Below are 12,380 nucleotides of genomic sequence, written 5' to 3' on the forward strand. Positions count from 1 at the left end.
CAGAGTTAACTCTTCACTCTCCTTTAAATCACTTGCTCTTCCCTTAAATCACTTGCTTGTCTTTCAACAGCCACTTACCAATTCAAATCACCATTCCAAATATCCTCCTGAGTATTTGAAATTCCCATGCTTATACTTACTTACTCCTTCCTTCGATTACACCCTCAAAAGTTTCCAACCTGTTTTCCAATCTCTCTGTCTGTTGCCTGCCCGCCTGGGCCCGATCCTGCTTTTCTCGCTGAACCGTCCCTTCCATGGGCACCAACTTGTTCCACTACCAGTTTAGCTAGGAGGGTGGGCTTCTTAACTAGCCCCCACCCTTCTGGTCTTTTCCCTAAAACATTTCTACTCACAAGACTACCCGAGTCCTCCCTTGTGAGGCTTGCCACCTGGGCAAAAATACATGGCCATTGGATAAAGACCATTTATTTAACACCCAAACCCCTTTAGGGGGTTTACCCAGAGACCCACCCATTTGTCTGCTGACACTTAAACAGAAAAGAAAATTACACAGAGAGCAGAGAGAATTACAGTCTAAGCTAGATTTTCCTACTTCTATTACATTGTCCGTTACAGGGGACAGGACAGAAGGATCTCAATACAACCTCAGAGCTTCATCACACTCATGGCTTCCACCCTGAGGAATTACGAACGAGAAGTTCAGTTCCGCCCACACACCTAACGCCCAAATGAACAGAGCAGAAAAACAACAGTAACCGGTTAAACAGAACAGAACCAGAACCAGATACTGTTTGCTTATTCTATTAGGGCTCACCTTTAATCATACAATCCTTAACATATAATACCAACAGTACCAAACAAAGCAAACATAAAATAACAAGGGTAAAACAGATAGATGGTGTAAATTCTGCAGGGCTCCCCCATTCTTAATTGCTCACCAAACTGACAAAATTTCTGTTACCAATTTATCCCTCGTGTCAGATGATCAGGCTGACACTGCAGGACGGTGGGGGAGGATAGAGAAAACACACCATATAACCAAATTTTAAAGCTTCATTAAAAATAATAAAACAACAATGGAGAGTGTTGGGAACGCTCCCACATCACTCAGGAAAAATATGAATGCCCCAAGCCTTAAGCCACTTTTTTTTTCTGCTCACACATGTCCAGACTGGCCACGTCTGTGTATAACGTTCAGAGAAGGGGAATAGGTGGACGGGAGATTATCCTGTATACAGCCTGTTCAGAATTTCCAACATGCTTCTACTCTTGGGACGGCTGTTCTTTTACACCCTGGAATCTCCTGCGGTGTCTTTTTCAGAGATTCCAGTCCAGGTCAGCTGCCTGTGGCTTCTCCAGTGTCACCAAGCCACACCGGCTTCAGGGTTGCAAAGACTGTTGGATCTCACTGGACAGTTAAGCTTTGCAAATGCAATCTCAGTTCTGTAACTTGTATTGCCTTTGGTTTGCCTGTCTCTATTTTTCCACAGCCAGCTGGGGCCGAAAGCAGTTTTTCTTTGCACTTAGCATAGTCTGCGCTGATTCTTGACCTTGAACACAGAGCAACTTTATCTCTGGGCCAAGCTGAATTTCAAATTAACCCGTTCCTAGACAAATTGCTCACACTGTGTCAGAGGCTTTTCTTTGGTGATTAAAAGCTCCTCTGAGATATATGATCTTAGCTAGATTGAAAGTACCTTCTAATGGGCATTGTTTAGATGGATCTTCACGCGTGTGAAGATTCCAATTCTCTAAATACCTGCAGGTTTAAGGACCACAATGTACGTACATGTAATATGCTGGGGTACCCTTAGGGGGTGAGGTGGAATGTTTAGACTGTCCCTTACCCATTTTCCACTTACACACACAGAGAGGGTGCCCTGTCTGCGCTAGCGGCTCATAAACTAAGGATCTCTCCCTACAGGGTACTCACACAGGAGAGACTAACGAGGATGACCTTGACTCTCCTACACCTCCCTTCAGCAAAGAGCGTCAGCTAGTCTCTGGGAGACGGCGCCGCTTACTCTGATTGCGTCCAGTGAGATGATCAGACTGTCAGTAGCCCACACGGAAAGGAAGTGGGGGAGAGAAGATGGGTTCACACACTCCTAGACCCAGGTAGCTTCCTCGCCGGACGATGCCAGGCCAAGTCAGCCCACCGTGGGTCGGATCTCCTAAAGATCCACTAGTTACCGGGCTTGCGTTAGAGTAGTCCTGGTTACGAGCTATCGCTTCACAGGGTACTCTGGGCGTCTTCCGGTAACAGTCACTCACACTGGTATATACACACACACACCAAGGCCATTATTTCCTATTACCAGGATGCATTTTATCTTGCTGCAAAGTCAATAAGTTCAGATGGCATGAGCCCAACAGAGACAGACATCCCCGCGGACAGTCCTCCTCCCAGTGCAGCTCTGGGGCATATGATGGGGGATTTTTACAAGAGCTCTCCATACAAACAGCTTCAGAAGCTACCCATTCGCTGACAAAACAGGAGTAATTGAAGGATCGTGTTGTAATTAAGTGATCCTTCCGGTGGCCACCTTTCCGCTGATACTGAGGCCAGTCTACTGTACAAAATCTTTTCAGTTTACTTTTAGTCAATGGATCTGATTCAAACACTTTCCAATTTGCCAGAATGCATTCTAAGGGTGTACACTGTGCCCTGCCGGCTGTACTCTGTCCCTGCCCCATACTCTAGGAATATGGAGACACTGGGCATCCCCAGGTCCTAACAGGCAAAAGTCCACACCCCTGGACTGTTCCTACCTTATCCACAGGACCGGTTCCTCACCGTCGCCTGCAACAGCTTCTCCACTATCTGAGTGCGTTGCACTGTTGCGTCCCCCAAGGTCGGCCTGACGCTTCTCTGCCGAGGCCCCCGGTAAAGGCACCAGTGCGCGCTGGGTGTCGGATGTGATCATCGTCCACCGGCCATCGGAGGAGTCTGGGCAAGGCACAATTTTGCCTCAAGCCCACCCAGGGACGCCAAAACTGTTGCCGGCCCAGAGGGCCCGAGGACAGCAACCGTGGGGGTTCATTGCCCAGTGTGCGTCACACTAATTAACACACCAGGGTGGAGAAGCAAACCAAGTTTATTTGAGCTCAAAAAAGGGTGCCAGGCAGAAAAAGCATTCTCAAATCCTGCACACCCGCGCGCAGGCGGGGTCCCAGCATTTATGCCCCCCTTGTTTTTCCCCCTTCCTCCCTCCCCCTTGCAACAGTTACACTTAACACTATAATGTAGCTTGTTAGAACTGTTCTCATTTGCATATTTATCTATGGCCTTCACAGCACAGACGCATGCAGATTTTCCTCCCCCTTCTCCCCCTTACTTACTGCCGCTTTTTGCTGTTTCGACCTGTCCTACAGCTGCAAGCTAAGAAAGCTGACAGTGACACATTTTGCTTGCTGTTTATTAGCATCTTAGGCTGGTTAAAGTTCACAGCATGGAAGAACTTTGGTTCACTCAGGCCCAAAGTCACAACTTTGGTTTACTTAGGTCTAGGGACACCAACAGCGCTGAGATTAACTCTTTCCTTCCACCCACCCCAGCAGCCCCGGCCGGTCAGTGCCACTCAACTGCCTGTGCTCTGACCCCAGGGACCCGAGTCTGGCAGCTCAGGGGAGTCTCTGGGTAAATGTGTGGGGCAGAGTAACCAGGGCTCCCTGAGCCGCAGGGTCCCCGTGTGCAATGGGGAAGGCCCCGTGCTGTCATGCAGCCCTTAGGTGCTGGGCAGTGAGTGTTGTTATTGATACCAGCCTGAGCCATTTCAGGGTATCTTGGCAAGCATCTTGCCTCAGTTTACCCTCTTTAGCACTCCTTAAATTACACCTCACAGTCCAAAAGATCTGAGAGAAAAGACCCCTCCTAGGGTCCACTCTGAGTCCAAGTAAACCCCGAAATAAAATCTTTTCCCTCACTCTGCTCCAGCCTCCAGCTCTCACTCCAGCTCCTCATTGTCCTCAAGTCAGGAGCCCTCAGTCCTTCCTGGAGCTGGGCTTGGATTAGGTTCCATCATGGAATCGGATGACTCCAGCCCTCCCTCCTGGAGCTGGGTCATTGCAGACTGTGCCTTTATTCTCTGCATCCACTTTCTCCAGCCAGGGGCAGCTCTCCAGGGTTCTGTCCTGCTCCAGCTCCTGCTGTCATTGTCATCTCTGGCAGCTCCTCCCCGTTAGGGGAGCTCCTCTGCCTAGGACAGTGGTCCCCAAACTTTTTTGGTCCTGCCCTCCCTTACCTGGTTTGTGCCCCCACCCTGGGAGCTGCTGTCAGGAGCTGGGCCAGGAACGGGGCTCCAGTTGGGGCCAGAAGCTGAGGGCCATGGCTGGGAGTGGACCTGCAGTTGGGGCTAGGAGCTGGGGGCTTCGGCTGGGGGTGGAACCATGTTTGGGGCTGGGACTGCAGCTGGGTTCTCAGCCTGGAGTAGGGCCGGGAGTGGGTGGCTGAAGTCGGGGCCGGAGATGCAGCTGGGGCTGAGGGTGGGGCCGGAGTGGAGCTGGGGGCAAAGCAGGGCTGGGTAACATTCCCTTCCCGCACCCATGGGGGCTAGTCCAGGCCCCGTCAGGCCCCCCAAATGTTCCTCCACACCCCCTAGTGGGGCATGACCCACAGTTTGGGGAGCACTGCTCTAGGAGCCCCTTCCAGGCCCCTTGCTCTGGTGAGCTCTCCTGGGAGCTCCTCTCCTCAGCAGCTTCCTGTCCCTAGGATCCCTTCAGCTGAGCCCTGGTTACCCTTTATCAGCCTCATGAGCTGTTTCACTGCCGACTAGCCACCTAGGGATTTAATTACTGCCAGGTTGGTCTGGGTTGTCTCATTCTCCCTTACAGGAGCCTGTCACAGGTCGTCTGGTCCCTGACTCCCCTAAAAGGACCAGCCCTCTTGATACATTTCCCCCCACCCCTAGAGCCAACATGTATTCAAAGGGAGGCTTGACCATGGCTGACACTTGGTTATGTTCTGCTAGAAAAGTTTCAAACTCCAGGGAAGTAAATTGGTGGCCACTTCCAGGAGCTGCACGGACCTAGGGAGGCAGGGAGCCGGCCTTAGCCCCGGGCCCCCGCTGCGCCACTGACCAGACTTTTAATGTCCCAGTCGGTGGTGCCAACCAGAGCCGCCAGGGTCCCTTTTCGACCAGGCGTTCCAATAAAAAAACAGATGCCTGGTGACCCTATGAACAGGTGGCAACCCTAGGTCCTGTCCATATGTCCCAGTAACACCCTGCTGAGCCAGGTACAGGCAGCCACATGCCAGCCCAGGCCCCTGGCAGGGATGCTGAGCTGCCAGCTGCCATGGTCACTAACAGTGTTAACTCTCTCACATGCCACTCACCAGGCTTAGAGCCCCCAGGGCCCTGGGCCCAGCCCCAGAGCAACTGTAACCTAGAACCAGAGCAATGCAGGGCTGGAAGGGCCCTCGAGAGGTCACCTAGTCCAGTCCCCCACGCTAGGACAGGGACTAGACCATCCCTGGCAGGGATTTGTCCAACCTGTTCTTACAAACCTCCAGTGACGGGGATCCCACAACCTCCCCTGGAGCTGGGTCCAGAGCTTCACGGCCCTGAGAATTAGAAAGTGTTTCCTCCTCTCCAGCCTCAACCTCCCTTGCTGCAGATTGTGCCCATTGCTCCTCGGACAGGCCCTCGCCCTGCCCGCTGGGGCACTGGCTGTGTCACCAAGCCTGAGCGTTGCTGTTATTGCACTGAATGGCTGGTAGCGCTGGACTGGCTTGGGGGGTAGTGAGGGCAGCTGGGACCTTTAACTCCCCAGTCACCAATCTCAGCCCAGGCTCAGAGTCCAGTTCCCAGCAGACAGGAGCTCACATCATAACTCGCTTTAACGGCAGCCTCACCGGCCATCTCCATAGGGCGGCCAAGGCCTGAATGGGCCGCAGGGACGATTCCTCCCCAGGGAGATGCTCCAGCAGATGTCAGGGCAGAGCCACGTTGGCAGGAGAAGTGGGGGACTCACACGGCCTCTATCTCATTATACCCTCGATACACAGAGCTCCAGCAGCCGGGATGTAAAACCCAATTCGTACCCCCAGCACCCAACTCACTGACACTGCCCCAAGGGTCCTCTCCTACTGGGGTTGGGTATTGATAAGGGGCACTGGAAGAGGGGGGCCAGGGGGCCATGGCCCCATCACTTTTACCAATGGGAGGGCTGTTCCCTCCCACTTTTTACCAGCTGTAGGGGTGAGCGACGCTGGGGGAGGGGGCCAGGAGGAGAGACCAGGGGGTCAGGGTGTGGGGAAGAGGTGGTGTGAAGGCAGGGGCTCAGGAAGAAGGGGCAGTGTGAGAGCGAGGGTTCAGGGATGCGGGGACAGGAGCTCAGAGAGAAGGGCTGGCACGAGTGGGTGACCCCTCTACTTTTAGGGAGCTTCCATCACTCCTGGGGAGAGCACCATACCGGAGCCTGATCCACGGGCACATCTGTGTATTTGCCGGGTGCGCAGAGCTCTCTGTGTGGAGACACTTTCACGCTCACCCAGGAACCTGTGCTGGGAGGCCCCACTGCCCAGAAGGCTGAGGGCTCTCACTCCCCTGCCCTGGGGGTGAAGGGAGGGGCCCTGGGGCTGCTGTTCCCCATCCACGGAAGGGGGTGAAGGGGATGTGGACACAGACAATGTCCCCTCTTGCACTGTGAGGGGCAGACCCAGCTCCACCCTGGGCTTCAGAGCCTGAGCTCCAGCCAGAACCTGAAAATCTATGCAGCTAATTTTAATTCCAAAGAGGGAGCCCCGTAAGCCTGAATCTGTCCACCCTTTTACAAGACTCACTTCTGCAGGCTGTGTAGAAGGACCCAAAGTGTCTCCAGGGTCTGGGTGTGAAAGTTCCCAGCGTGTCTGTCCCAGGGCTGGTTAATGGGAGCGAGGGGGGTGGCTGACGCAGTCGTTAGATGGAGACACCTGAGCTCCTGGGGCTCTGAGATGGTCTCTGTGACTGTTGTCCGCTCTGGGAGATGCCCAGGTGCAGCTGCAGAGGGTCTGTGCCGCTAGCAGCGTCCATGGGACAAATGGCTCTGGGCAGACAGTTCAGGCTGGAGCCAAGTCTCCATTTTCAGCCTAATTTGTGGGGGTGAGATCAGGGGCCCAGGGGGCATTTGTCTGCAAAGGGCAATTAAACAGCAGCTCTGGAGTGTTTCATCGCTGATGTCCTGAGCCTGGCCTGCCTGTAATTGAATTTCTGGGGATGTTGACAGTCTCTCATTGCAGGTCACTGGGATTGGGGCTCCTAAATTGCTCAGACAGGTGTGCAGTGGAGCTGGGTGAAATGTTTTGGAAAAATAGTTTATTTGCTGCAAAATTATATTTCGGGTCAAGAGAAACTATTTGTGAATCCATGTCGGGTTTGCTGACTGGTTTCAATTAAGAGAAAAAGGTGCCGCCGCTTCCCTTGTAGCCTTTAGCCCAGTGGCTGGGCCCTCAGCTGGGAGCCCCAGGTTCCATCCCCCTGTGTGATGGCATGAGAGCTCGACCCGGTGAGCTCCAGGTGTCTCATGACGCACCCCTGTGTGTAAACACTGCCATGGGCACTGGGCCAGAGCGTGGGAGAGAGAATGACTCTTCAGCCCATTGAGTCAGGCCCCCACCTGGGAGCCCAGAGTCCAGCTCCTCTGCTCCAGTGACCCTGTAATTATTGATCCATAACCCCAGTGAGGGCCGGCTCCAGGCAGCAGCCTACCAAGCACGTGCTTGGGGCAGCACCTTGGGAGGGGGCGGCAATCTGGGTTTGTTTTTGTTGGTTTTGGTTTGGCCAGGCGGCGCTGGGGGTGGGGCGGGGACTTGGGCGGGGCGGCGCGACGCGGCGCTTGGGGAGGGGTCGGCGCTCTTTTTTTTTTTGCTTGGGGTGGCAAAAATATTAGAGCTCGCCCTGACCCCAGTGAGGGGAGGGGTTATGGCCCCTGGCACAGCAGTGTCTCAGCCATGTCTGCCGGGGTTTCCTTGCACTGATGTAGCTGCACCGGTGCTAACCCCTAGTGTAGACGCGCTGTGCTGGTGTGAACTGGGACTGGTCCCCGGAGCAGCTTCTCCCAGATGGAGGGGGCAGTAAGTGGGGAAATGCCCCCTCCCCTCCCCACTGTCCTGGCCTCATTAGCAACAGCCGATTAGCACGCATTTATACCCCCCCCCCGAATCTTCCACTGTAATGCCCCCCAAGTGAGCCCAATGCAGACAACTGCCGCCGTGGGGGTGGGGCTCAGCCTGGCGAGGGGAGGGGCTGGCTGTGGGGTTTTCCTGGCTGGAAGGTGGGGCCCGTGGGGCTTGCCAGCATGGAGAGTCCCAGCTGCTCTCGCTGGGGCAGTGCTGCACCCCCAGTGTGTGTGGGGACAGCACCGACCTGCTCTGAGCGAGAAACCAACCACACATGGCCCCAAAGCAACAGAGATTCCCTGGTGCCTGCCCCTCCCTTACCCTTCCCCCACCCCTGTGAGGGACCCTGGACCCTGCGTCTATTCTGACCCCTCACCCACATCCCTCCTTCTCTTCTCACTCCCTTTCTGCTCCCCTGGGCCCCTGCCCCTCTACTCCCACTTTGCCTCCCTGGCACATGCCCCTGCCCTCCACCCATCTCTGCCCCACTGGAACAGCCCATCCCTTCTCCCCCTGCCCTCCTGGCATCTGCCCCTCTCCCCCAAACATCCTCTGCTCCCTGGAGCCCTCCCATCACTTCACACCCCCACTATGTCCTGGCATCCACCTCTGCCCCTTCCCTCCTCTGTGCCATGTCTCCCACCCCTCCCCTCACCCTCCTCTGCTGTCCTGACTTTCGCCCTTCTTACTCCCCTCACCCCTCCTGACACCTGCCCCTCTCCCCACCCTCTCTGACCCCTGGCACCCGCCCATTCCCTCACCCCCTGTGCCCACCCCTCCTCTAGCCCCACTCTGACCCCCTGGCACCTGCCTCTCCCCAATCCCCTCCCCTAACATCTCCCTCTGCCCACCTGCCCTGCCTCTCACCCCTCTCTGCCCCCTGGTGCTTCTCCCTCCCCTCCTCTGCCCTCCCTGTGCCTGCCCTTCTGCTCAACCCCCTCAATCCCCTGGCACTTGCCCTTTCCCTCCCCCCGCACCCTCCTGCTGCCTCCCCCTTCCCTCCCCTTGCCCCCCAACACCTGACCCTCCCCTTGGCCCCTTCCTTCCTGGTGCCCAGCCCCTCACCACCCTCTGCCCCACTGACCCTGCTCTCCTCTTGCCCCTCTGCCACCATCCCCCATGCCACCTTCTCCTTATTTCTCACCCCTGCCCCTCCCCTCCCCCTCTGGCTCCGTGACACCTGCACCCCTCACCACCCCTCCAGTCCCCTGGTGCCAGCTCCTCCTCTGCCCCAAGTCCCAGCTCTACCCTGGCCCCATCTGCCTTCCTGGTGCAAGTCCCTCCCTCACCCCCCTTTGGGACCCCTGGTCTCAGCCCTTCCCCTCACCTCAGCACTGCCCCACCCCTCCCCTTCCCTTCTCCTAATCTCTGGGCCCCACCCCTCCCTTCATCTTCCCTCTGCCACCCTGGTGCCCACATCTCCCTGCACACACCTCTCCCCCCTAGGTCCTGCCCTTCTCCACACCCTTCTCTCTGCCCCCCTTCTGCTCACCTGCTCCCTCACCCCACATTCTGCCCCTTTGGCACCAGTGCCTGTTCATTCGCTCCCCCCCATGGTTCCACCTCCCCACTCCTCATCATCTCACCCCCTGGCAGCTCACCCGCCCCTTGATTTCCCCTGCCCCATTGGAGCTTCCCCATTTCCGCACACCCCTCTGCCCCCTGGTGCCTTCCCCTTCCCTTGCTTCCCTGTGCCCCCTGGGGTCCGTCCCCTTCTTCTTCCCTGGTGCTCACCCCTCCCCTCTCCCCGTACAGCCTCCTGGAACCTGCCCTTCCCTTCACACCCCTCTGCCCCCTGGTGCCTGCCTCATCCCTTGCCGCATTGCCCTTGTGCCTGACCCTCCCCTCTGACCCTCCCTCTTACCCCTCTGCTCCTGTCCCCTCCCCCTCCCCTCTCCCAGTATCAGTCTGTCCCCTCCCCTCCCCCGCTTCCACTGACACCTTCCCACCCCTCCCCTCCTCCTGCCCTTCCCCCTCATTGTCTCCTCGCAGGCAGAGGGGCCCTGACTCCCCTCAGGCAACAACACCCCCTCCCCTCACAGTGATTAATGGGGACTCAGGTTAATTTCCCTTTGATCTCAGTGACCAGCCCCTGCCCCCGGCCCTGACTCTGTGACTCTCTCCCCAGTGGACGTGACTCTGGATCCAGACACGGCAAATCCCGAACTCGTTCTGTCTGAGGATCGGAAACGTGTGAGACTCGGAGACACTCGCCAGGATCTGCCCGACAACCCTGAGAGATTTGATGGTTGTGTCTGTGTCCTGGGCGCTGAGGGGTTCCCAGGCGGGAGGCGTTACTGGGAGGTGGAAGTGGGAGACAAGACAGGCTGGGCTCTGGGGGTTTGTAGGGAATCTGTGAGCAGGAAGGGGAAAGTCACAGGCACACCTAGGAATGGATACTGGGCCGTGTTGCTGAGGGATGGGGGATACAAGGCCTGCACCTCCCCCCCGATCCCCCTCCCCGTGAGCGTCAGGCCCAGCCGGGTGGGGATTTTCCTGGACTATGAGGCGGGCGAGGTCTCGTTTTACAATGTGACTGACAGGTCCCATCTCTTCACTTTCACTGGCACCTTCTCCGGGAAGCTCCGCCCTTATTTCTGTCCTGGTCACAATGCTGGGGGTACAAACGCGGCTCCCCTGATAATCTGCCCGGTCCCAGCTCAGGCTGGAGGGAATCTCTCTCCCTGACAGTGACCCCGCGGCACAGACTGGCCCCTCCCAGCCCTGCTGCTCTGCCGCCCCCAGTGGTGAGGGCCAGTTACTGCAGCAATTGGACTTTCTGTGCTGACCGGATGCTGCCAGTTTCCCTTTTCAACTGGAGGTTCCAGTTGAAAACCAGACACCTGGGAACCCCCAGCCCCCACCTTTCCTGTCCCCTACTCCAGGGGTAGCAGATGGTGTGGGATGGGATCATTCACTCCAGTCAGAATTTTTTACTCCTGTGAAATATCAATGTAAAATATGAAAGAAAAAAGATAATTTTAATTTAGAAAATATTATTGTAACAAGGTGTAAATACAAGACTATTTTAATTTACATTTCAACAGTATTTCAGAAAACAAGCATCTAAATATATTTGTAGAAATGGAATTATTTACATTTTTTTATCTTTCCCTCAAATCTATAGTAAAGTTTAACTTCTCTAAATAACGTCATTTGTATCTCAATTGTGGGATTTCAAGAAATCCAAAATATTTATCTTAATAAAATAAACATTGAATTGTCAGACTGGGTTGTTCAGTTACAATGTACATGTGTCATGAACATCACAACTACACACATGTGCAGCTGGTCCCTCTCTCTCTCTCCTTCTCCCCCTCTCTTTATTGTCTTGACTGGTTCTCTCTGGCAGGCAGGGCACATACACCCACCTCCTGCACTACATCTTTGAAAATTAATAGTTGAAAAAATGATAGAATTAATTAAGCAATATATTTCAGTTAATTCACACAAGATTCTAAAATAATCTTTGAACTTCTGTCAGCATTAATTCATGTTATCTTTAACTTTCTATGTACATCTAATCAGTAGTCAAGATATGACCCTTCCTTTCTTTTTCTTACATCAATTAACAAAACACGGTCTCCAACCTCATATGCTCTCTTCCTATTGATAGAAATCTTTTTTACAATCTCCAGTTTTTAGTTTATTTTTCTTTAGAAATATTATTTGCAGGCAATGTACTGTCACTGTGCACTGTTGATTTCAATGTACTGCCAGGCTCTTCATGTTCTTGGCTATAAGCACACAACAAATGTAGTTTGATAAAGAAATAGAGAAGGGGTTGTATTCCTTTACTCAATCATCACACACTAACTTAACTGTATTAAAGACGCCGGCACTTAATGACACATAACATAAAATTTGGTGAAGCTTTTTGGCAAACCTTCCTTCTCGGCCATAAATCAGTCGAAAGGGTGATATTTTTGTTGTCATGTGAGGTTTAGAGTACAAAGAAAAGAAAGTTTCTCCAGGAAATTCATCACATTTCCTCTGGGTTCTGTCCACCACTTTCTCTGATGCTCTGTAAAAATAGTGACTGATTGGTCTAATTCCTTGAAATTAGCTGTTGTACCTAATTTCTTGAAGATCCAGCTGAGGAGAGTCTGAGGGGAGGCACATCACATGGCATTGCTAGGACTCCTTTTTGTTTTAAACTTGATGCGTTATGAACATTTTCAATGTCATAATTCAGTTTTGAAGATTTATTCACAATATTCCATTCATGGCAGAGTGCCCTAAACGTACCTTGATTATTTGAAAATAAATACCCTGAAATTATCTTTATTGGATTCATTTGTGCTTTTTATCCAGTCTACTG

At 53.9% G+C, this 12,380-nt stretch overlaps 1 protein-coding gene across 1 annotated transcript; it reads left to right on the forward strand.

The window, feature by feature from the left end:
• Positions 1–10,195: 10,195 nt before the first annotated feature.
• On the forward strand, positions 10,196–10,774 carry LOC123345984 (E3 ubiquitin-protein ligase TRIM39-like; the record flags this gene model as incomplete). Its single annotated transcript, XM_044983129.1, has 1 exon — positions 10,196–10,774. A coding segment is annotated over one exon (552 nt), but the record flags the coding sequence as incomplete, so codon positions are not given.
• Positions 10,775–12,380: the final 1,606 nt, after the last annotated feature.

The sequence above is a fragment of the Mauremys mutica genome, chromosome 12 (assembly GCF_020497125.1).
Source record: "Mauremys mutica isolate MM-2020 ecotype Southern chromosome 12, ASM2049712v1, whole genome shotgun sequence".
Lineage (NCBI taxonomy): Eukaryota > Metazoa > Chordata > Testudines > Geoemydidae > Mauremys > Mauremys mutica.